Source organism: Pediculus humanus, genomic scaffold, assembly GCF_000006295.1.
Source record: "Pediculus humanus corporis 1103172107481 genomic scaffold, whole genome shotgun sequence".
In the NCBI taxonomy this organism is placed as follows: Eukaryota; Metazoa; Arthropoda; class Insecta; order Psocodea; family Pediculidae; genus Pediculus; species Pediculus humanus.
This window is the reverse complement of record NW_002987098.1, coordinates 306,095-332,064: the sequence shown is the minus strand read 5'-3', so window position 1 is coordinate 332,064 and position 25,970 is coordinate 306,095. Positions and strand designations below refer to the sequence as shown.

The 25,970-nt window shown below is 24.1% G+C and overlaps 8 protein-coding genes across 8 annotated transcripts; 4 read left to right on the top strand and 4 right to left on the bottom strand.

The window, feature by feature from the left end:
• Positions 1-2,314: 2,314 nt before the first annotated feature.
• Phum_PHUM137580 (uncharacterized protein) lies at positions 2,315-4,757 on the top strand (the record flags this gene model as incomplete). Its single annotated transcript, XM_002424561.1, has 5 exons — positions 2,315-2,629; positions 3,222-3,338; positions 3,425-3,503; positions 4,058-4,162; positions 4,522-4,757. 5 exons carry the CDS (start codon positions 2,315-2,317, stop codon positions 4,755-4,757), a joined length of 852 nt encoding a protein of 283 aa, XP_002424606.1.
• Positions 4,758-6,055: 1,298 nt separating this feature from the next.
• Positions 6,056-7,054, bottom strand: Phum_PHUM137570 (F-box/SPRY-domain protein, putative; the record flags this gene model as incomplete). Its single annotated transcript, XM_002424560.1, has 2 exons — positions 6,056-6,150; positions 6,385-7,054. The coding sequence occupies 2 exons, from the start codon at positions 7,052-7,054 to the stop codon at positions 6,056-6,058; spliced, it is 765 nt and encodes a 254-aa protein (XP_002424605.1).
• Positions 7,055-7,372: 318 nt separating this feature from the next.
• Phum_PHUM137560 (glycosyltransferase, putative) lies at positions 7,373-10,262 on the top strand (the record flags this gene model as incomplete). Its single annotated transcript, XM_002424559.1, has 6 exons — positions 7,373-7,507; positions 7,628-7,837; positions 8,732-9,044; positions 9,127-9,401; positions 9,586-9,920; positions 10,001-10,262. The coding sequence occupies 6 exons, from the start codon at positions 7,373-7,375 to the stop codon at positions 10,260-10,262; spliced, it is 1,530 nt and encodes a 509-aa protein (XP_002424604.1).
• A 1,084-nt stretch (positions 10,263-11,346) lies between these two features.
• Phum_PHUM137550 (GPI-anchored wall transfer protein, putative) lies at positions 11,347-12,891 on the bottom strand (the record flags this gene model as incomplete). Its single annotated transcript, XM_002424558.1, has 4 exons — positions 11,347-11,397; positions 11,635-11,678; positions 11,772-12,541; positions 12,791-12,891. 4 exons carry the CDS (start codon positions 12,889-12,891, stop codon positions 11,347-11,349), a joined length of 966 nt encoding a protein of 321 aa, XP_002424603.1.
• Positions 12,892-13,627: 736 nt separating this feature from the next.
• On the top strand, positions 13,628-14,597 carry Phum_PHUM137540 (uncharacterized protein; the record flags this gene model as incomplete). The annotated part of the gene is made up of 4 exons (XM_002424557.1): positions 13,628-13,733; positions 13,859-14,103; positions 14,179-14,297; positions 14,420-14,597. 4 exons carry the CDS (start codon positions 13,628-13,630, stop codon positions 14,595-14,597), a joined length of 648 nt encoding a protein of 215 aa, XP_002424602.1.
• A 2,563-nt stretch (positions 14,598-17,160) lies between these two features.
• On the bottom strand, positions 17,161-17,996 carry Phum_PHUM137530 (arp2/3 complex 16 kD subunit, putative; the record flags this gene model as incomplete). The annotated part of the gene is made up of 2 exons (XM_002424556.1): positions 17,161-17,211; positions 17,544-17,996. 2 exons carry the CDS (start codon positions 17,994-17,996, stop codon positions 17,161-17,163), a joined length of 504 nt encoding a protein of 167 aa, XP_002424601.1.
• A 589-nt stretch (positions 17,997-18,585) lies between these two features.
• Positions 18,586-20,397, top strand: Phum_PHUM137520 (protein Mo25, putative; the record flags this gene model as incomplete). The annotated part of the gene is made up of 4 exons (XM_002424555.1): positions 18,586-18,855; positions 19,166-19,453; positions 19,591-19,860; positions 20,215-20,397. The coding sequence occupies 4 exons, from the start codon at positions 18,586-18,588 to the stop codon at positions 20,395-20,397; spliced, it is 1,011 nt and encodes a 336-aa protein (XP_002424600.1).
• A 2,889-nt stretch (positions 20,398-23,286) lies between these two features.
• On the bottom strand, positions 23,287-25,093 carry Phum_PHUM137510 (synovial sarcoma associated ss18 protein, putative; the record flags this gene model as incomplete). The annotated part of the gene is made up of 2 exons (XM_002424554.1): positions 23,287-24,516; positions 24,935-25,093. The coding sequence occupies 2 exons, from the start codon at positions 25,091-25,093 to the stop codon at positions 23,287-23,289; spliced, it is 1,389 nt and encodes a 462-aa protein (XP_002424599.1).
• Between the last annotated feature and the right edge of the window lie 877 nt (positions 25,094-25,970).

The following is a 25,970-nucleotide window of genomic DNA, read 5'->3' as shown; positions in this document are numbered from 1 at the left end:
TAACTTTTAACTTTAAAATTATTTTTTAAATAAAAAAAAAAACAGTTAAATTATCTTTTTCATTAAAAAAAAAAATTATAAAAAATTATACGAAACTACAGATTTTTAAAAAAAAATTTTTATTCGACATTTTTTCGTTAAAAAAAAAAAACCAGAATGTTTTTCACTACTAGTAATATTGAAATTTAATTCCGGTTTTTACTTTATTGAAAAAATAAAAAAAAAATGAAAAAACAGTTCATAATGATTAAACCCTTTTTTCTTTATGAAAATCATTTCATTGTTTAAATAATAATTTTAGAAAAACATTATGTTCAAAGTAACAAAAAAAATTTTTTTTTTTTTAATACATTAAATACTTTTTATTATTATTACTATTATAAGTATTTTAAATTGTTTGTTTTACTAGATAAAAATAATACAATTTTGACTAAAAAGCATGTCATCAATTTTTTTTTGTAAATACATTTATTTTGAATTAAAATATACAATAATAATAATCAAATTATCTCTTGCATTCAAATAATTTATTTATATAAAGAAGAGAAATAAGGTACTCGGGAAATACAAGCGACTTTAAAAATTCACAGGACCACATTAAAAACTTTTATACAGTTCTGCAAAATAAATAATATTCGTTGAAACTGAGAAATTAGATCTGAAAATCAGAAACATATTATTGGAGGTAATAAAAATTAAATGAAAAATTCACAACACATCCATATTCAAATATTTTTGCCTGTTTAAGTTGTTAAAACTTTTTTGTTATTATTTACAAAATAACCATATTCTAATTATCATATAAATGACTAACAAATTTACTGTGTAAAAATACAGCTTCTGATTTAAAGAAAAAAAAAAATTGAAAAATTGTTCTTAATAGCTATATAAAGTCGGTTGATTTTTTTTTTTTTTTTTTTTTTTTTTTTACAGAAAATCTGATGGAAATCTGTGAATTATGTACTGCTTAAAATCGAATTAAAAAAACTGTAGTAACGAAAAAATTTTTATAAAGATAGGTGAAAAATAAAATTATTCACAATGTCATATCAAATCAGACATAGGGTAAACAAAAATTTTTAAATGATATATGAATTAAACATTTACAAAGAGTATAATTTAAACTACATTACCTTACTATATACAATACTTAAAACATCTGCATAGTTTCTTTAAAAAAAGGCATAATATATAATTGAGTGTCACATTTGGGGTAAATAAATTTGTCACACACATTAATGATTAATTTTCACCTTAAAAAAAGTTTTAATATACTACTAAAAGAATAAAAAAACGCAATAGAAAACTAAAACAGTGATAGTTTGATAGAAAAACAAAAATTATTTAAAGCTTCATTTATAATAAGAGATGATTTAGGTGGGTGACCTTGCAGACATATTCCCTTTGGCCAATAAGCATACCTGTCAAAAGTTGTTGACGTAACACTCGAACACAGCTTAAGGCTACATTGAACCTAAAAGGTCAGAAAAAGAACTTAAATGAACCAAGAGACAAATTAATTATTGCTTGATTCATTTGACTGCATATGAAGACAATTCACGAAGCTCACAAAATTCTGACAGTTAGACGCCCACAACTTTAAAAATGAAATCTTATCACTATTTTACTCACTTAGCGCATACTGAAATTTCAAACAATTAAGTTCATACAATTTTCACTTACAATATAAGAAATTGTAGTTGATTATATGTTTAAATTTATAAAAATTTCACTTTATACAATAGTTAAATTTACTTGTCAAAACACTGCATTACACTCAAAACAAGACGCCATGATGGTTACTTTTATTGATTTATTCGATGCGCGTTCAAGATGAACAAATATTTTGTTTTTATCGTATTCTGCTTAAAGCAAATCTCAGTCACTATTCTACAACTATTGTTAACGACTAATTACTAAATATTTATTTGGTAAATGGTTTAAAAAGTTTTATTCGCATTTAAATATAACATATATTTTAATAATATGATATAATATATATATATATATATATTTTTTTTGTGTTTTAAGGGATTGCAACCTGAGATTTTTTATTTAAATAATTCATTGCTCCAGCTATAAATCTCATATATATTCTGAAGTGCATCGCGTTTAATGAGGACTGAACTTATGTGTTCTATAAAGCGATTTATTTTATTATTTAAAACTTTAAAAGGTAATTTGCAAAAGCGTACAAATTTTTTAATGTATTTTTTTTTTTTTTTTTTTTTGTATAAACAAAGTACATATAATTACATTACAAAATCAATTTTTTTTTTTTAAAAACAGAAAAAAATTTTTATTTTCTTAAACAATGATTGAGTGGACTATAAAAGGTGTCAATACATCGTCCACAAGTGGAGGACCAATCTGTCGTAATTTTATGTCAGATTCTTGGAGGCTGAGAGAATCATTTTTAGCTGTATGTTTAGCTGCTTTTCTAGTCGGTTGGGGATATGATAATTTAACCTTTCCTAAAGTTAACATTCATCCATATAAATACCAAGCTGGAAAAATTATACTGTTGGTAATTTTTTCAATCGCATTCGGTATAGAAATTGGCTTTAAATTTGCTACACAAACTGTGATTTATTTGTTGAATCCTTGTCACATTATGACTGTGCTGCAGGTGAGTGATTATAGTTTTTGTCATTCTTCATAGGTGAACTACTACTTCTTTTTTTTAAATATAGTGAACTTGAAAGCTTAAAACCCAGTTAAAAAATGAAATTTATTTTTTGTGAAGCATTTTTGTTTGCTGGGGTTACCAGTTGTCTAAGATATATTGCTTGAATTATTATAAATAATATTGAAATTAATTTTAGCAGTTAATGGGGTGTAGTAATAATCGAAAAAATATTTTTAATTAACAAAACATCAAACATTATCGACTTTTACATTGTCTTTGTGTTTTAAAAAAAAAAAAAAAAAATGCTTCTTTTTATTAACATTAACTTTTATTAATAATTCCATTTGTGAAGCATTTTTTTGTACCCCATGGAATTATTTTAAATTTAATATTCTTTATTTTCCATTTGATTAGAAAATACTAATTAGCACACACATTTCTAAATGTAAAAAAATATTTATTTTTCAATATATATTTGGATACATACATATACATCTGTAAATTTATAAATGTATGTTTGCATCATGTGTGTATATGTGTATATATTTATATATAAACATATTTGTATACTATCACTAACTAATTATTCTAGTTGTATTTGCTATCAGTTGCTCCAAGTAATAAAGTCACTGCAGTTTTTCGCCTGCATCTTAGTCTTTTAAATGGACCTATTCTTGCATTTCTTTTCCCTGAAACAAATAATAGAAAGGTAATCATTTGTATAAATTACTTTTGAAGATGGTCAAATAAAATCACATTATTCTTATTATTAATTTTATTTATTGTTTCTTTCAGCTACCATTTGAAAAATGCATTTATTGGATTCAACACATACTTTTAATTATAGTTCCAATTTATCTCTTAAAACAAGGAGGTAAGAAAAATTTTTTATATTAAAAATAATTTAAATTTTCTACATGGACAATTTTTAAAAAGTTTTTTAAATGTATTTTAATTTTTTTTACCCTTTATGTTTTAAAACTTAAATAATACTGAAAGAAAAATATTTCATTTAAAATATATTGAATTAATTCAGAATAATTGTTATATTACAATATACATGGAAAACAGTCTTTCAGGTTTAGTCAATTTTTTTATCTTTTTCATTTTATGTGAAAAAATATTGTGAAATTGATTTTTAGGAGTAATGGAGTGCAGCAAGTAATTTTATTACTTTCGGCTCTATTAAATGTAAATCATTGATTACATCTTTTATTGGTTTTAAATTAATTTATGATAATATTCTTATTCGTCATAAACTGCACATTTGAAAACTTTCATCATTTATCATTTTAACATTTTATTTCCTTTTTAGTAATTCATTAATTGCGTGGCAATTTTAAGAATTTACCGATGAAATAATTTTTAAATTACCATAGAATGATTTTTAAAAAAATTAAAATCAATTTTTATTATTTACTCTTTTAGGTGTTTATAATGTGGAACCAGTTCGAGACATGTCGTGGATTATTTTCTCGTATGGTTTAAACATGTTATACCATTATATATTTCTTCAAATATTGGCGCTAGTGAGTATTTAAATATCACGTGATCTCATAGACATGGAAATATTGAAACCCTAAATTTGAAAAATATTACAAAAAAAAAAAAAAAAAAAAAATTCTAATAATAATTGATTTTATCAATTTTCCAAGTTAATATTTCAATATTTCTTCAATTGTAGTTTCATTTAATTAAAAATTCAAATGAAATATTATAAAATTATTACTAAGAACAAGGAAAAAAAAAATTTTTTTAAATGCGGCGGCTTTTTTTCCGTTTAAACAGTATGAATTATTAAACCAGTTAATAATTAATTAATGAACAATTATCAATGATTCAAAGAATCGTAATTAATTTAATATAATGATTTTTATTTTAGCCCACCGAAGTAAATTTAAATCACATGCTCTGCCCTGCTGAAAAGGATCCTTTTTCTGGACCATATTATCGAGTTTTGGCCATTTTTCATCAAGGTCTACTTTGTCCTTTGGTATACAAATTAGCATGTTATTATTTTGCGGCGTCGATTAATAAAGAAGATATTGAACTCATTAATAAAAAAAGTATTGTAGAAAAGATGAAAAAAAAACTTATTAGTGAGAATAAGACTGACAAATTGGATTGAATTAAATACAGTTTTATTATTATTTTTTTTTTTTTTCGACAATTCAAAAGTTGGTTTTTAAAATATTTGCAGACGTAGCACTTTTTGGTTTTTTTTTCCCCCTCCCCCCCAATATTCCTAGAATTTAAAGTTTATTATAAAATATGTTTGTATTTTACAGTACAATTAAATTAATGTAATATTTGATTTTTTTTTTTTTTTTGTAAATGAGGGGGAAAAAAAAGAATTACAAATCAAATAATTAAAATTTGACTTTTAGCAAAAAAATAATAATAATAATAATGCTTTGTTAATGAAAATTTTACTAAGAATTATTTCTTAATACTTCCAAATTAAATTATTTATTATTATAAAATATTAAAATAATATTTAATCATAAAAAAAATTTTTTTTTTTTTTTAAAAATACATTTTCCTGTTTGGAAAAATTAAATTTTATTTAATAATTTTAAAAATGTAAAACTTTAATTAAATGTTATTAAAAAAAGTACAAATTAAAAGTATTCCTGAATACAATTTTTTAATTATTATTTATTTGTATTTTTATTTTATATAAATGATTTGTATAAAATGGATTTTATACAAAGTATGACCAAGATAAAACTTAGGTTAATTTTTTCTTAAGAAGAAAAAATATTTTTGGGATAACATTTTAAACAATATTCCTAAGTATTGTGTGTCATAGTTATTAAGTGAATAAATAACTTTTATAACTTTTTGAACCAAAAATTATTTCAAAGGTAATTATTTATATAAATTAAGTAATCATTTGAATTATCTTACCTGTTTTGAAGTGTTTTAGTCACTGTGATCTGATATTTTCTATGTAACAAGGCTTCTTTTCACTTTTTTATACTTTTTGTTAGTCAGGAACACTTTTTGAATCTGTAATTCAAATAGAAATGAAATTTAAATGGTATGATTTTAATGATGAATATAGTAAATTTATTCAAATTATTCTGTTTTATTTTTTCACGAATCTTCCTTTACATTAAATATTATCTAATTCCTTTTAAAAAAATTTTATTGTATATTATTTTTATTAAGTTCTATACAAAATTTTAACAAATTTCAATATTTTTTTTAAATTGAGCAAAAGTAGTACTTATAAAAATAAAATGTATAAATTTTTAAAGACTTAAAATAATTTTTTTATTTTTAAAATTTTACAAATAAGTTCATTAAATTTTTTTTTTAAAAGCTGAAATTTTTAACTATAGAAAAATTAAAAAGTTAAATTACCTGAATAAAAAACATTGGCTTTTATTAATACTTGAATAATGAATTATTCAATAGCAATTAGCCATCCAAGGGTGCTCCCAAATACACCATTGAAACTTCTGTGTTTCCATAAACTGCAGAAACAGAAGGATACAATTTTTTGTCAGGAAGACCTGAAAAATCAAATATGTTTTTTAATAATTTAATATAAATTAATTTCATTTAATTTTAAAGTAAAATATATATATATATTGTTTAAAAAGTAAAGCTTATTTACATAAATTTTAGTGATTATTAAAGTTTTTGTCATTAATTATTTTTACAGAAATTGTAAAAATAAAATCCCAATATATTAAGATATCCTAAAATTATTGCTTAAATTACTTAAAAATGATTACTTTAATTACCTCTAAAAGCAACTCCTAAAAATTCATAATTCTTTTCAAAAGACAATGTATTATCTTCACAATCAAGTATAACGCGAATTTTTTCTCCAACTTGATACTTTGGAGCATTATTCAATAAAGGGTAACTGCCTTGAGAATCTCCATTATGTAACAAATGATTGTCTACCAAATTCCAACCCCAGCTTTGATCATCGGATCCTAACAATGCTATGTAACCGTGACATTGCAATGGAGCTTCTGAAGTAGTGATTCCTATTACGGCTACTGTACCTAAAGGACCCTCCCAAATGATTTCCCAAGCATGTCTTCCTCGTTTAAATCCTACTTTCGACCGAGCAGCATCTGTACTTTGAGCTACAGGGTTACGATGAAGAGTAAACCCATTTGTTTTAATATAAACATTTCGTGAACAGTCAGCAGGATTCCAAGCATGAAAAAAAGCTCTTAATTTGGCTTTGTACGAAGGTATAGATGAAAGAAGATCAGACTTCAAAGTATCATCTGTTATTTTACGAACGCATTGAAATCTCCACACGTCACTGTTCTCATCGCTTAAAAATCTGTTCCAACTTTTACAAACCAAAGAACAATTCTTAAGGTCGTGCAAAGCAAGATAAGAAAATAAAACTTCTAATACATTATCCGGCAAATTAGCAATACTTTCTACCATATTTGTTATACAATATTTTTTACATTTTACCAACTTAAAATGAGTAACGAAAAAAAAATTTTTTTTTTTTTTTTTTTTTAAAACCAAAAATTAAACCCCTTCCAATTTTCAAATGGGGTATAAATTAAAAAATTGTATATATTGTTTTAAAATTCCATTGTTGTATATATTTATCACTGGAAATTTTTATTTTTTTCATTATTTGTGAACTTTTTAAAAATTTTATTTTTTATAAAATTTAATTAAATTTTTTAAATTATTATTGTAATTTATTTTTTCTAAACCTAAAAAAATTTATAAATTTATGAATGAAATTTTATGATTTTCTGCGTATCGTCCAGTTTACATTTACGTGCGTACATCATCCAATTTGCCATAAATCAATTACCTTTTACTCAGAAATTTCCAGAAGAATTAAAAAAGTGCTTGTCTGATGAAAAATGTAAATCTCAGGTACTCTGTTTTACACATGCACTACTACATTCATTAAATATAAATTAATTTTTTTTTTCATATTTATCTTGTCATTGCCAGAATTGAAGTTATTACTAAAAGATATTTATGTGCTTTAAGGAAATCAGTGTAAATCCACTACCTTGTTGGGGATATGAAGAAAATTGTCATAGAAACCTGGTATATTCGCAACCAGTATGTACAGAAAATGATGGAATTCATCAACATTTTAAGAAAAATAAAACATCTATATTTTACAACCAAGGAGATTTTGGTTATATTAAAAGCCAAAGAGAGAGTATAAGAGTGATATGTGAGCCCAAATTCAAGGTGATTTTTTTTTTTTTTTTTTTTTTGTTCTTATTTTTGTCTAAGAAACTTTTTTCAAAAAAATTAGCTGATTTTAATTGATCGGTCTCTCAATAAGATTTGAAACTCGTATTTCTGTTTTCATATTTTCTTTTACAATTAAAAACATTTTCATATATATGTATATATATAATTTACTGAATGTTTTTTTCTTCAATCTTTTCTTAGTGTTCATATTTCTAAACTTATTAAGTGGTGCTAACCTCAAAACAATTCAGTAACCTTTTTCTCAAAAAAAAAAAAAAAAAAAAAACTCCAACAAGTACATGAAACTTGTTGTGTGTCAGAAGTGATGTTAATAATATTATATTTTAATTCTCTGTTATCCTTGGCTTTATTTAGTTTATCGTTTTTTCAGATATTTTAAATTTTGATTTAAAAAACAATATATTTAATTTATTTTACAGTTCGTCGACCTTTGATTGTACAAAGTCTGCCTGAAGTTAAATTACTACTAAAATGCACCCAAAGTAATCCTGATTTTAAACCATCTCGTTATTTTTAATTGTTATGACAACAGCGAAATTACGTCAGCTGGTTTGCATAACCATTTTTAATGATGAATGTGTGATAATAATCTGAAGATTTTCATTCAAGATTCTGTTAAATACTATTAACTTTCCATCTATTTTAAAAATAAAAATAAAAATAATACCATATAATTATTAAAATAATTTTTTTTTCTCTATATTTGTAGTTTTATGATAATAAATGTATGACTGATGACGCCGCCAGCTACTAAGCTCGGTGAGACGTTTAAATACATAAATAAACAATTGACGCACTGATAAATCCAAATATTTTGTTATTGAATTGCACATTTTTTTAATTTTTTTTTTCTTTTTTTTTTTAAAGGAAGATACTGCATTAGAATGCAGTGATCATCTTCAGTTTTGCCGAGGAAGAAATTTATTTATGAATTTTTCATCGCTTTCAACAATTAAAGAGCCATTCCGATATAAAATGGATGTGTTTTCTTACGGAGATATCGGTGGCTATTGCGAACTTCATAAAAAACGACTTTCAAGCTTAGTTGATCATTTGAGTCCTTTGCAATCTTGGGCACCAGAAATAAGATTTTTTAAACAATTCGATGAAAGACCAATTGTAAATAATTTATGCGACATTATTATTATGAAGCCAACATTTATAATGAAAATAGATGCCAGTAAGCATATGAACACTTTTTTATTTTATTTTTTTTAATACAAAAAAAAAAATCAATTGTTTTTTGTATAATTTGATTTTAGCAGTAAATATGTATCATCATTTTTGTGATTTTTTTAATTTATATGCATCGTTACATGTCAACATGTCACATCCTCTGACATTTTCTACTGACATAAATATCATTATTTGGGAAACATTTCCTTATCATTCAAACTTTGATGAAATGTGGAGAGTGTTTTCAAATAATCCAATTTTGACTTTAAGAAATTTTATTGGAAAAACAGTTTGTTTCAAAAATGTTGTATTTCCACTTCTACCCAGAATGATATTTGGTTTATATTATAATACTCCTCTTGTAAGTAAAAAACAAAATCATTTGAGAAATTTTCAATATTATTGTTTCCATTAATAATATTATTATATATAACATATTTTTCCTACAAAATTTATGTATACTGTACTAAAATTTTTGCTCAAATTTACTTTGTTTAAGGTACAATAAAACAAGTAGAGCTAAAATGTTTTTTTTTTTTTTTTAGATTAGCGGTTGTAAAAAGAGCGGTCTTTTCAAAGCTTTTTCTGAATTTGTTTTACACAGATTGAAAATTAAAGAACATGAGCGTGAAAATTCGCAAATTAAAATTACTTTACTTTCTCGTGAAACATCTTTTAGAAATATATTAAACGAAAAAGATCTTATTAATTCACTTTCTCAAAATAAAAGCTACAATGTTAAAAAAACTGTTTTTAACAAAAATATGCGTTTTTCTAGTCAGTTGGAAATAATAAGAAACACTGATATTTTAATTGGTATGCATGGAGCTGGACTCACTCACCTATTATTTTTACCCGACTGGGCTGGAGTTTTTGAACTGTATGTTTTCTTCTTCTTCTTCTTCTAAAACAAAAAGTATGAAAAAAAAACTTGTTAATTAATTGTTTTTTATAATACAGGTACAATTGCGAAGACGAAAATTGTTACATGGATCTTGCTAGATTAAGAGGAGTAGAATACATTACTTGGGAAGATAAAAATAAGCTTTTTAAAGAAGATGAAGGACATCATCCTCAAGGAGGTGCTCATGCCAAGTTTACAAATTATGCATTTGATGTTGATGAATTTTTGCGTTTGGTTGACAAACTTGTTTCACGTGTAATACATCATGAAAAATTTTTAAAGAAAATCACTTTAGTTCAAAGGCATGAAGAACTATAAATTTCTTATTGTACTTATGAGTACTGTTTGTTGGAACAACTTATTTTAGTACTCTTGCAAATTACTTTTTGTTTCCATTATAAGTAACTTCCACAAATTATCTTTAATTTATAAATATTTGCACTTGTTACTTAATGAACTAGATTTTTTTTTTTTTTTTTAATCACTTTCTCATATGTTTAGCACGGTTTATTTATTTATTTTTCAATTAACTTTTTTATACTGTAATAATAAAAATAGAGTCTATACCTTTTTATAGATTATATTTTTGATATATAACTTTAACATTATAATGAAATAATTTAAGTAATTTACGTGATAAATTAATGTAACGTACTCTGTTTTTTAGCACAAAAATTAGAGTGCGCGTAAAAATAAAATTATAAAAAAAACTTTGCTAACAATTTATTTTGTAAAAAAATTGTAAACGAAAACAATATAAAACAATTTTTTTTTTTTTTTTTTTCAAATTAAAAAACGATTAAAAAGTTTTTTTATATTATTTTTATTGATTTTACAACCAATAAAATTATTAAAACACAAAATAAATTTTTTTTTGACACAAACTTCTTTCTTAATGGTACATTTAAAAATTTTTTCAACGTTTGAAACTATTAAAAAATTATGTTTTGCATTTATCGTATAAAATGAATAATTTGAGCAAAACGTTCAAATCCAAGTTAAAGTTTAATCACTTTTAAAAAAAATATTATTATTGCTGGAAACCAAAAATAGAATAAATAATTATTATTCATAAAAAAGCACGATTAATTTGATCGTTTTTTTTTTTTTTTTTATGTTTTACAATTCCTTCCCGCGTAATTTTTCCTTTTAATGTTATCCTTTTGTTTCTTTCAGATATAACAGTCCGCCATCGTTCTTTTGTTTTGCTCAATGAAGTTTAAAAATTTAAAAAAAAAAAAAAAAAAAAAAAAAGCTTCAAATCGACTTACAAAAAAATTAATTATGGAATCTTTCCTATCTTCATTTTTTAGAACTTTCTTTAAAAAATTTTAAATTACCTTTTAATACTGACCGTACTGACCGAGACCCATAAATTATGAAAAAAAAAAAAAAAAAAACACTAAGTGTAACCAAAATTTATGCTTTTTTTTAAATGTCGCATCACTTTCCACTCATGAAAAAAAAAAAAAAAAATATTTTATGATTTTTCGCCAAAAAAAATTTATTTTAAACCAAATTTTTTATCTTTTTTTTATTGAAAATCACACTAAATTCCAATCACAAAAATACACTGTTTGGATTCAAAAAATTATTTAAAATAAAATTTTAATAAAATTTTCTTTTGAAAGAAATAACAAGTTACACTGCAAACAATTGTCATATAAATTACTATTATTATTACACTTACAATTTCATTTAACAAAAAAGTTTGAAAAACCACATTAATTAATCCTGTTAATAAATTGCTTATTAAAAAAAAAAACAAGCCATTAGCATTTATGCTTTGTAGTAAAAAAGGCACCCTTAAAATTGTATTAATTTTACCTGGCTTTTCATTTTTTAAAATTATTAAACTCAACTCAATTATAGTTAACAATAGCAAAATATTTACAGTTAAAGATAAAACCCATATTATGTAACCACTATTGGCTAATCTCCGAGAAATACCAAAATTGTGATTAAAAAATATGACAGTAACCCAGCCAAAAAATGACAAAGACACAAAAAAAGTAATTACATTTTGATATTTCATTGATGATGAAAAAGTCAAAAATTTTCCTAAACAGGTAGCAGCAAAATATATACATAAATACCCTAAACAAGAGAATAATCCCTCTCTATTTGCAGATAAAAATGTATTCCTAGGCTCATTTGAAAATATCCATTCTCTTATTCCCAAGCTTAAAATGGCTTCATGAATTATACCAGTTACAATACAAAGCCATAAAAAATTTTTATTTTGAAATAATAACTCTGCTAGGTAAATAAACATTTTGCAGCATCCAAGAGTGAAAAAAAAATTCCATTGAGTTCCATATTCTGTCAAATGCTCCTGGTATTCAATGGTTTTTGTTGAAATTAATCTTATAAATCCAAACATGAATAATACACCACAGTTTAAAAAGTTTTTCAGAACATTAGTCTTTGTTTGATGTGATTTTCGATTGTGAACAAGCCCATTTGCACAGATGAAAAAACCAACTCCAAGATCCATTAGTCCGCAACCATACAACTCAGTTTTAGCAAATCTTCTAGGAAATACATGAAAATCCACTGCTAAAATACAAATGGCCGAAATGAAATTCGTACTGGCTCTATAATATGTAATAATATTTTTTCCACTGGTGCATTTACAACATAAAACATCTTTAATAGTTTCAAAAGATGAATTTTTTATCATAATTCCAAAGTACAGCAAGACTGTATTCAAAAAAAATATATAAGTAATGTCTGAGAGTATTGTAAGATTTAGGATGGTCAAAAATAAAATAATAAAAAATTCAAAAAATATTTGCACAGTTTTAGAAACCATAAAAGATATCCAAATGGTAAAAAAAATATACAATGGTATTAAAGATAATAAAACTCCGCATTCTTGCAAAGAAGTGCCATTATTGAATTTCATGAAATCTTCATGATAGCTTTTATAAGTTTTAAAATCCATGAAAACTCAACTAAAAAATTAAAAAAAGGTAATTTACTTATCTTGATTCCATAATTTATTTTTTTTATTAATAGTAAATACCAAAATTTAATAAATTATTAACCCCATGTAAATAAATATTTCATTAAATAAAACTAAAGACAATTAAACAAGATAGGCGCAAAATTAGACCAATGTAAAAACAATTCATTACTTGACATTATATATTTTTTTTGTGTAAATTAAAATTTAAAATACCTTATAAATTCTTCAGTCAAGCACTAATACAAATCTTTATTTTCGAATACATTAAGAATCTAATAATTTAGCTTGATATATAACGAAAACATTTTAAATCATTTAAAATGAAATAATTGAGAATTAATAACATAATAAAGCACGTGATTTTAATTCTGTACTCAAATTAAACTTCTTATGTTACCGACACCTGAGACGTTCGCGATAAATTGCCTGCATTAAAATCATAGGGCGGAGAAGGCTCTTCACTTAACGAAGATATTTTGACGTTTCTGATCGTCTGCTTCTGCATAATCAATTTATTTTAAATTTGAAGTTTAGTTTTACAGTTTCTGTTTAAAAAAATTTACTTAAGTCTACTTAGTACTAAAATTATTTGACATTAATTTTTTTATTGTTACCATTTAAAAAAAAAAAATCTTCAGCATATTAATGCGTAATATCGTGTAAGACCTTGAGGTAATTTTCACTTTCGTAAAAGAGCATAAAAACTAAGAAAATGTCTTCAGGTCCGTACAATTATTCTTATATATTTAAATATATTCTTATTGGAGATATGGGAGTGGGAAAATCATGTTTACTTCACCAGTTTACGGAAAAAAAATGTAAGTGTGAGAATTAATCTTAAATTGAAGAAATTTTATTGCACGCTACTCGAATGACTGACCTGTCTTTTATTATTAACTCATCATTCAACATTTCTTTAAGAAGTTTTTGAAATGTATTACAGTCATGTCTGATTGTCATCACACTCTGGGAGTAGAGTTTGGTACAAGAGTTATTGAAGTGTCAGGGCAAAAAATTAAACTTCAAATCTGGGACACAGCTGGGCAAGAAAGATTTAGAGCAGTTACTAGGTCTTACTACAGGGGAGCTGCTGGTGCACTCATGGTGTATGATATTACTAGAAGATCCACATATAATCATTTAAGTAATTGGCTCACTGATACGAGAAACTTGACCAATCCCAGCACTGTGAGTTAAAAGCATTTTTAAAGTTATTTGAAAATGAAGTATTCATAACTTATTATTTCTCATTTTTTATTTTAGGTTATATTTCTAATAGGTAATAAATGTGACTTAAATCAACAGAGAGATGTGACTTATGAAGAAGCCAAACAATTTGCTGAAGAAAATGGTCTGATGTTTGTCGAGGCAAGTGCTAAAACGTAAGTATTCAGAGTTCAAAACATTTATTATTAACAACCAATTTATATAAACAGTTAATAGGGAATAATTTATAACCAAAAAAAAAAAAAAAGAATTGTATTGTTTCTAAATTAAATTTTAGAGGTGAAAATGTTGAAGAAGCATTTTTAGAAACAGCGAATAAGATTTATCAAAGTATCATTGATGGTCGATTAGATCCTAATGCAGCTGAATCAGGAGTACAACATAAAGCAACACAACCAGGAAGATCAACTGCAGTTAATGATCAAAGTCCTTCAAAAGAAAATTGTTCTTGTTAGTGTTCATCTGAATGCACAATAATTATATTTAAAAAAATAAATTACAATTTATAATTATTGTAATAACACATAGGTTATGTACACAGTTATGTGTGTAACTCTGTGTGTAAGCATGTGTGCATGAGTGTGATTGTGTCTGTGTGTGTATGTTTGTGCAAATGTTTGTGCATGTTGGCATGTATATATATATATTACTCTGTATGTATATTTTTGACTTTATAGTGCATTGTATATAAACTCACAGTTTAAAAAATAATAATCAAATTAATGTATTAATAATTAAGAAATAATTTAATTTTTAATGGCTTCAAAAAGGGGAGAATGATGTTATTTACTAAGTCTCAGTAATAAACATAAGTCAGAATTATAAAAGTTATGTTTACACATATGAAAATTTAATATTAAGAATTTTAGTATAAAAATTTGAGTTGTTCAATTTTAAATTATTTATTTAAATACATGGTACAAAAATAAATAATAAAAAATTGAATGACATGAAAAAATTACTGTTTTTATTGCATATTTATTTTATATTTGTTTTATTCTATCGAAATGAAATTAGAGATATTTTCTCGTTTATAGGCTTTCCAAAAAAAGACATATTGTTACTTTTTAGGTATCTCCAGTAAATAATACAACAAAAAAAAAAAAAGATGCCTATATAATTATTAGTTTTATAATATTTTTATTTATCGCTGTTAAATGAATATATGGGTATAAAGCGAATTTTTAGAAAAATAATTAATAAAAAAATTCTAAAAAAACATGTGGCATACCAATGTTTGAAATTCCATGTTTCTTTTTGTTTTTTTTTTTTTAAAATTATTGCTAACTTATTTATATTGTACTAAATACTACTAATTAAATGGTACATATGGAATAGAAATTATGAATTGTATTCTGTTGCATTTATTATTTATATAAAATATGAATATAATTGAAAATAAAAGAAATTGAAGAAATTATTATGTTAACAACAACAAGTTAATCCTTTTACATTTTATTTTATTTTAGTTTTACTACTATCTAAATTTTTAATTCCTTTTAAAAATCAATATTAAATTATAGCAAATTTTTAAACTGAATTAAATTTTAATTTACAAAAAGTAGTAAACAAGTAACATGGAAATATGAAAATATTTAAAAAAGTAATTGATTTCATTTCACGAACAAAGATATTAAATTTTTTTATTAATTAAAAAATTAAATACAGAAAATAATAGTAATTTAATTAATGCATTTATTATTTCCAAAAATGTTATGAATACATTAAGGTTTTTAACTAACGTCATCCTTTAAATGTTCTTACTATAAATAACTTTTGTTTCCAAATACAAATGTAAAGAAAATGTATTGAATTTGAATCATTTTGTACAAAATAAAGCGAATAAAGAAAATTAATAATTTTTATACTGAAACTAAAATAATCTCAAGATTTATGGATTAATTATAATTTGTTGATAAAAAATGAAAAGAATTATTTAAAAAAAAAACAATTTATACAAAAGTTTAAATGTAATTCTTGTGAACAACAATAAATATGGAAGAGCTATTCAGAGTTAAAAATTTTTTTAAAGAACTTTATCTATTCATATTAGATTCCAATTTTCCAGTATGGAATGTGATGATGAAATTGTAAAAATTTTTAAATTTCTATTTAATACCATATATAAAACTAGTCAAGTTATAATTAATGTCACTGCCCATCTTTAAAAATAGTTTATAAATAAGAATTTTTTTATTTTTATTTTGAAGCAAGACGATATACATAAATATATAATTTTATTTTTATTTTTTTAAATTGAATAACAAAGAAATGCATATAAAATAAATAATAATAATTAACAGAGATTACAAGTTGGCACAATATATGGCAAATAAATAATAAACATATCTACTTTCTATTACATGTTTTTAAAATTCTCATTGTGCAATCTCTTATTTTTTGTATAGATTTACTTGGTTTTTTTTTTTTTTTTTTTTTGCCATAAATCCCATTCAAATTTTCATACTCACTAAAGTTATTTTGTTGTTTTAAAATGTATAAAAAGTAAATTTGATTGTTTGTTCAATAGTCCATTATGATTAGAAAACTTCATTGTAATTTCAGAATGTTAACAAAATTGCATGTAAATAATTTTTTTTCTATAATCAAATTTTTTTTCCCTCAATACTTTGTTTTCAATTTGTTTCACATAAATGGTTAACAAGTTCTTTACAGAGTCCTAGTTAAATTATTGCATAAAATATATATTTTTTAAAATTGAATCTACTTAATTGTATCGGGAACGATTGAACCCAATAATTTTATTTTTCTTTTACAACAATATAGTCTTCGAATTAGTATAATATAAAAAAAAAAAAAAATCATCATAAAATTAAATGTTCTAGTCAACATATTATAAAATTTTATTATTGGATCATCAGATTAAAATTAGTAATAGATTAACTTTATAGAATTACTGAACAGCCCAATCGCAGAGTAGTAGTATTTATTTAATACAGTATAGTAATATAGAGTAATATATTTATTTAATTACCTTTTTCAAGAATTATTCACTTTTTACCAAAGCCACATTACACATAAACTTGAATCCTCTGGCACTAATTGAAACTATTTAAAAAGCATATTTTATTTTATCTATTTCAAAAATTTTAAAATAACTTTAAATTTTGCAAAAAAAAAAAAAAAAAAAAACACTTTTGTTATACATGTTAACATCAGTGATAATACAAAAGAGAAAACAAGTATTTTTTATAATAATTGTGCTGTATTACTAGTGTGTAATAAAGTGTATTTGAAAAATTTTTGTAACACTTTTTTGTATGATAAAATACTTATTTACAAACAATTATGGAGACATTCAATGTATAGTAAAAAAAAATTATGCAAAATAAATAAAGCATAAAATAAATTTAAAGCTTTTATTTTGAAGATACCTAAACTCTTTTGGAATCAGTTAAAACTCTTACAATGCTACCCACGCCAGCGGCTGCAAAAACTTTTTCGTGCCATACCAAAAGGTGTCCACTGGAACCTTCTGAAGGGATTTCAAATCCTCTATAGACGTACTTCATTAATATGTCTAATAAATCCGTGTCCAACAGACTTATTATTTCATCCATTTGCGATGCTTTTATAGACATTAAAACTTTTAAAGTAATATTAAAGGCATTTTCTTTGATTTGTTGGCTTTTTGATCCTAGAGGAGCATTTGACAAAACTGTGCGCAATGCTTCGAAATATTTGCCTTGAGAAATCATTTGGGTTACTTCACACTCGTCTGGCCCTACAGGTGAAGACTGCATTTCATTTTGATCATCTTCCTTAAAATTATCTTCGTTATACTGATCAACGTCTATTTTTCTAAAAGCCGAACTTAAGGTATTTTTTGCCATTTTGAAATATTATTAGTAATGGTTTTTAAATATTTAATATGTCTTCTGCTAAACTCGTTTAAACATTTGTTCAGTTGGTCATATTGTAATTTCACCTGACACTTTTTAATGACAAATTGCAATTGTGAATATAAAATGTGAATTATAATATAGGCAAGAAAATTAAACTATTATCTTGTAAAATTCACGCTTTAAGTAATATATCTTTATTTTGTATATATCTTTATAAGGTAATAAAAAATTTGATTTCCTAAACAACCTGTCTAATTACATATTTTTTCTTTTCCTGTGCAATTTATTTAGTATAGGACAAACCCAAAATTAAGCTGTGCGTCATTACTGTTTTATTATTTTTTTTTTTTTTTTTTTTAGTATGTATTATAATAATTGTTTTCAGAAATTCGTCCAAGATTACAAGTATTTTTGTTTTTAATTTTTTATTTACATTGTCAAAAATATTCATTATGATTGAATTTGATATTAAAGCTAATATTTATTGATCCTTAATAAAATTCAAATTCAATTTTTTGTTTTTTTTTTATCACAATAAAATTTTTAGTTTTAGGTTTGAGTTTATTAATTAATTAAAATGCCTTTATTTGGAAAATCAGCTAAAAGTCCAGCTGAGGTGGTTAAATCTCTTAAAGAAGCAATAAGTGCACTGGAAAGAGGAGACAAAAAAGCTGAAAAAGCACAAGAAGAAGTCAGCAAAAATTTGGTTCTTATTAAAAATATGTTGTATGGAACATCAGAAGCAGAACCTCATACTGAAATAATTGTTGCTCAATTAGCTCAAGAACTGTATAATTCAAATTTGCTTCTCATATTAATTCAAAATTTAAATCGCATAGACTTTGAAGTGAGTACTAAATAACACTAATTTAATGATATATATATATATGTAAACAAGGAAAGGGATATTTATACAAATAATTACATGTAATTTTATAAGCAAGACCAAATGAACAACATGCTTCTAAAAAAAAATTAATTTTAAATTTATTATTATTGTATTTTAATATATAGTATTATTTATTTTTTTATAATTGATGATCTGTTTTATAACAGATAATAATGATTAAAAACAATGTTTATATTTAATCAATCACGAGGAAAAATTTTTTTTCATCATCTGATTGTGAAAGTTAATCTTTACTCTTTTGTTGTAGGGGAAAAAAGATGTGGCTCAGGTTTTTAATAACATTCTTAGACGCCAAATAGGGACTAGGTCACCAACTGTGGAATATACATGCACAAAACCAGAAATATTATTTACCTTGATGAAGGGATATGAGCATCAAGAAATTGCTCTCAATTGTGGGACAATGCTCAGAGAATGTGCACGATATGAAGCATTGGCTAAAATAATGCTTTATTCTGAAGATTTTTTTAATTTTTTCAGATATGTGGAAGTTTCTACTTTTGATATTGCATCTGATGCATTTTCTACTTTTAAGGTATTTGCAATGAAACAAACAAAAACATATTATTGAAATCATTTTGTAAAAAATATAGTAATAAAATGAAAATCCATAAATGCAGGCCATTCATTCATTGTCTGTTATTTTAAGATTTAAAAATTTTAATTTTTTAGGAGCTTCTCACAAGGCATAAAGTTTTGTGTGCTGAATTTTTAGAAGTGAATTATGATAAGGTATTCACACATTATCAAAGATTATTGAATTCTGAAAATTATGTTACAAGGCGTCAAAGCCTCAAACTTTTGGGAGAACTTTTATTGGATCGTCATAATTTTGCTGTTATGACAAGATATATATCTAGCCCAGATAATTTAAAACTGATGATGAATATGCTTAAGGAAAAATCTCGAAATATACAATTTGAAGCTTTTCACGTGTTTAAGGTAAATATTACCCTTTTAATTTAAAAATAACTAACTGTACTGTACAGATTTTAAATTAAGTTTTAATATCAATGATTTAGTTACAAAGTGGTTAACAATATTACTTTAAATTTAAAATTTAAATTTTGTAAACTTGTAATCATTTATGTGCTTGTAGTAAATTACATTACATTATTTTCACAAATATTTATTTTCATTTTTTTGGGTGATGGCTAAGTTTTTTTTTGTTTATATAATCAGGTAACACACAGGTAAGGAATATTAAATTTTTTAAAAAAGGTAAACACTCAATGAGTAGATATTATTAAAAATGTTAAGTTTTTAAACATTAAATGTGGTTTTAATTTATTTTAGGTATTTGTGGCCAATCCAAACAAGCCTAAACCAATATTAGATATTTTATTGAGAAACCAAGAGAAATTGGTGGAATTTTTAACTAGGTTTCACACAGATCGTTCTGAAGATGAACAATTTAATGACGAAAAAGCTTATCTCATAAAACAAATAAAGGAATTAAAACCGGTGACAGAACATTAGCAAAAGAATCATATGTAAAACGTTCATCTGCTGTCAAAATCAGACTAAAGAAGGTATTACTACTGTAGAAAAATGCATTAAAACAGCTTATAATATTTTTGAATATTTTATTTACGTAGATTCCTATTAATAATTGTTCACGTTTTATAAAAAATTTTGCTATGCGGTATGTTTTTTTTTTTTTTTTTTTTTTTTTTTTTTTTTTTACGGGGGCGGGGGGGCTTGAAATATTTGTCTTCCTAAAAATCAGAGCAAATATTTGTTTGGAAGCCTTCCAGTGTAGTACTTAATTAATTGTTTTTTTTTTTTTTTTTTTGAAATTTCTTTTTATTCACGGTATATATATATATATATATATATATATATATATATATATATTAACATCGTAATTTTTATTTAAATGATAATTTCATTATTGTTTATAACAAATAGGTAACGATAAACAATCAAATGATACGATTATAAATATTTTTAATATTAATTTTTATTTAGACAAATAATATATATATATATATTTATGTCCTACTAAAAGTTACTATTAATTTATCAAATAATTGGGGGAATTGTAACTATCTATCATAACTATAATTTGTAAGCATGTAATTTAAAAAAAAGAAAAAAAAAACAATGTTAATTATTATTTTTTTTTGTTATTAATTATTTGTTCACGTTTTCTATATTAAAGATAAAAGCAACAAAGACGCCGAAGAGTAAATTGTGCTTTTTAATGTTTTTTTTTTTTTTAACGGCCAACGAGATGTAAAAATTTAAATTGTGTTCAGCATAAAACACAACATTTAATTTATATATATATAAATATAATTTATTAACGTTTTACAATTTCAAATGTGCAGTTTTTTTTTTTTTTTTTTTCTTTAATAAAAGGGCCGTTTAAAAATAGTAAATTAATTTAATGTACTACCGAATCAATTAAAGGAATTTTAGGGACGAATACACATCTGTCAATTGGATTTCATTATTATTATTATTATTATTATCAAATCTATAGTTAAAAAAGACTTTTAGTATATTTGCTTAAATGACAACTTTTATTTATATATTTATTTAAATATATAATTTTTTTTTTTTTTTTTTTTTTTAAAAACCTGTTAGATATTGCCCAAGCTTTACGTTATAGCCTTTTAAATTTACTTGTAAATTATTAATTAAAATATTTTCAAAATAAACCCCCAGATGTTGATACCCTATATAAAAAAAAAAAAAAAGAAAAAAAAATTTGTAAACTAATTGAATTATTAGTTTAAAAAAAAAAAAAAAATATGTAAAAACTTTGATTACGAATAATTAAATACCTTTCAAATTAAATAAATTAAATTATTTATTTATTTATTATTTTCTCAAAAAAAAAAAAATATTGTAAAAGCGTTTTTGTCGATTAATTATCTTAAATTGCAATTTTAAATGCACATAATTTTTTTTCTAAATAATAATAATAATAACAACATATAAATTACAAAAACAATATTTTTAATTTATATGGATGGGGGGTGGGGGAAAGTTAATTACATTTTTATATTTTTTAATCGTTCCTTTCTAAATAAATGAAACTTGATTATTAAATTGAAAATCAAAGAGAATATATAATTTCTTTTATTTAAAGATAAAAAATTAAAAGGTACGTTTATTTATAAAAAAAAATTCATTTATTTATTACTAATTTACAAAAGGGACAAAAAAAAAAAACTTATTAATGAAACTAAATTAATTTGTTGATATTTGTTATTTGAAATTTCTTTTATTTATAAAAAAAAAATTATCCACACTTATATATAAATAACTTGGTTTGAAAAATAATTAGCTACGAGAGGAAAATTCCTAAAATAATTTAATTTTATTTATATTAAATAAAATAAGAGGGTCAATCAATAATCAACCCCATTTTTCACACATAAATATGAAAATTTTTTTTTTTTTTTTAAAATCCCGATCATAGAAATTGATGATAATTTAATATACTTTTCTTTCTTTTTTTTTTTTAATTATTTTTGTCAAAAAATATAAAAAAAAGCACATAAAAATGTTCTCATAAAATACAAATTAAAAAATTATTATTTTAAGATTTTATAACAAGTAGAATGAATGAAAATTTTAATGAATTTTTTTTTTTTTTTATTGAAGAGTTTACAATAAAAAATTATTCTTAAAAGAATAAATTTTGTTTGTCTTTATTTAAAATCAAATAATTTCATATTAATTAACATTTTTTAAAAAAATGATTCGAAGCGAGACCGGGAGCAGAATTTCATAAAGGAAAATTTCAATTTTTAATTAAATAAAAAATAATTTAAATTTAGTAATAAATATTTACAACAACTTAGAAATCTATAAAGTCTCATATTCTACTGAACTATAACTTTATAACCATTTCATTTACATAGGTTTATCTTTTTAATTTTATTATTTTCATGAGTTGTGATAAAATAATTGATCTTATATTAAATATTAAAACTGTAAAAAATATATAGATTATTTTAAAATTGTACTTTAAACGCCTTTAATATTTAATTAATTAACAATATCTTGTTACTTCGGAAAGTGATGTTCTGTAAAAAGGCATAAAAATTATTTTCTATTTGACATAATTATTATATATATATTTTTTTTAAAATTATAGTTCTATTATTATTACTATTATTATTACGTAAAAAAAAAGAAAGTAATTTGATAAAAGATAAAAAAAGTTTTTTTTCCACACACCTTTTTTAAGTACTAGAACAGAATGAAAAAAAAAAAAAAAAAAAAAATTATGTAATACTGAGGTACCTAGAAATCCTTTCAGTATGCAAAGAAAAATCACATTGACACATTTCAGAAAAAAAAAAAAAAAAAAAAGTCCTATTTTTTATTATTTGATCATTCGCAAAAGTTTTACTGAGGCGGTGGCTGATAATTTTGAAAACGACTTTGCTCGTAGCCAAATTGTCCCGCTCCCGCAGGTTGATTTTGTGGACCTGATGATGGCATTTGTGGCGGGCGAGAATATTGTTGGGAATATTGATTAGCAGGAGGATACGATTGTGAATAACCGTGTTGAGGATAATTTGATTGTTGATAATTCTGTTGGCTCCCGGGCTGATAATTTTGTGTTGGTGCAGGAGGATATTGTCCCGTAGCAGAAACCGAGCCTTGACCAGAGGGAGATTGATATGGTTGAATTGTTGCCGAATTTTGCGATTGACCTCCCTGATACGTAGGTTGACTCGAAGATGTAGCCACAGACTGAGATGGCGGAGGAGGAGGCGGCGGATAAGTACTTGCTTGAGATCCCGGAGGAGTCGGATAGGATTGCGAAGAGTTGCCCTGTGCGTAGGTTTGAGTTCCGGCGGACGGTGAACTACTTACGGGAGAAGGAAAAGTTGTTTGAGCAGGAGTGTTAGGCGGTTGAGAAAAAGGAGTTGCAGTGGGATTATAATTAGAAGGACCAGGGCTATAAGCTTGGGTAGCGGGATGCGGCTGAGGAGATGGATAGTTATTTTGATTGTATCCAGTTTGATTGGCATTAGGTGTAAATGAAGCTCCCGGCGATGATGTATAACTGTTTGTTATCGAAGGTTGAGAACTTGAGTAGTTACTAAGCGGAGCTTGAAAACCAGAAGGTTGATATCCTGATTGATTGTTCGAAGTAGATGGCGGATACGCAGAAGATTGAGTTGTGGAAGGCGGTGGAGGAGGAGGAGGGGGAGGCGGCGGCGGAGGTGGTCCATAGGGTTGTTGTGGTGAAGGTCCATATTGAGATTGTGAACCTGATGTATAATTAGGAGAAGGAGAGCCATATGTGTTTTGAGACGATGCTTGAGTTCCATAGGTCGTATTGTAACTTCCTTGTGGCGAAGAATAAGAACTGTTGGGAGCTTGCACAGGAGCTACATAATTTTGTCCTTGCGTTTGCGGCGGATATTGATTTTGATAATTTTGTTGCTGGGGATACCTGTATGATTGTTGACCTGGACCAGGATTTCTGGGTGACATGTTTTGTTGACTCGAAGAAGTTCTGAAATTTTGAGGCTGAGGAAAAACTTGTACTGAGCCACTAGTAGTCTCATTTGAAGAAGAAGCAGATGTTACAGGGACACCATGTTGAGGTACTTGTCCTGGAGGCTAAATAAAAATTCATAATCATTTGCAAGCATAGAAAATTTTTAGGAACCCTAAATGAGTATGTTACAAACTAAAACAAGTCATATTATATGATAAAGAGATAAAATTGTAATGTACAATCAATGATAAAAAACTTAAAAACAGGTCAAAATTTAAAATGTGTAATAAAATTATTTTTAAAAATTTAAAAAATAAAATTACTACTAAATATGTTCAAAAAAAATTATTAAGAATATGCATACTTTTACTTTAAGTACTCTTATTTACTGTAACAAAAAAATGATTAATTTTTACAATTATTTAAATTAGAAACCCAATATATTGAATAACATGAATAAATATAATTATTTACTCATAAATTTTATTTAATTTTATAAGACTGTTTTTTTAGACTCCTAGGATTTAAAATAAAACTTACTGGTAAAAGAGCTTGAACATTTTGGTTAGCATCAGCTATGGATGCTAAATAAACTAAATTTCGATGAAGTATTTGTTGGTATTGCATACACTCAGAAATTTTTCCTTTGCTCTGAAATTCTTGAATAGACTGAATCAAATGACTGTTTTCATCTAGCATCTGAAAGAAAAAAAAAAAAAAAAAAAAAAAACGTTTTTAACGAAAACTTATTGAATAAAATTAGTTAGTGAGTTTTTATTAATGATTGCTGCAATTTTTACTAACTCTATCCGTATACTTTGCATAGTATACTTATAAATGCACGCACGTACAAATATGCTGATACTCATTTATATATACAAAGTTTTATAGTAATACTCATTTATAAAATTATACATATTTATATTTAAAATAAAATTGTAATTTTACCTTTAAATAATTTTAGAAGGAAGAAAAATTAAGAAACAAAAATTTTTTTTAAAAAATTATGTACAAGATAAATATTTAAAGTTAATTTAGTAATAATTTTTTTAAACAAACAAAAAAAAAATTATAAAACATTTAGTATGAACAAACCTTTTGAATTTGAATCGCCGTGGGAGGCGGTCTGCCTCTTTGAACAAATGCTACAGACATTTTAACTGAAGAAAAATAAGTATAATTCAAAAAAAAATTCAAAGCAGTCACTCTTTACAATAATGGAGGCATTCCAGTACAAAATACTACCATAGACTACAATTTAATGTCTACCTCGTAAACATGCTAGTCTATGAAAAAATTATTATTTTTAAAAAATTTTGTTTTTCTATGACTTGAATGTTATAAGTGTTATAAAAAGTAATAAACCTCAGTAGGGATATTATTGTTCAATTGTAAAAATAAAAAATTTAAAACAAATTCGTAAATATTTATAAAAGCCGGCATTTTTATAAAAATAATAATCTAGGTTCCTTTATTTTTATTATAAATATTCATGAAAAAGTTTTAAAAAAACTGTATTAAAAAATTTTTTTTGTCAATTTTTGAAGTTTATGATTGTTTTTGAAAATATTAAATG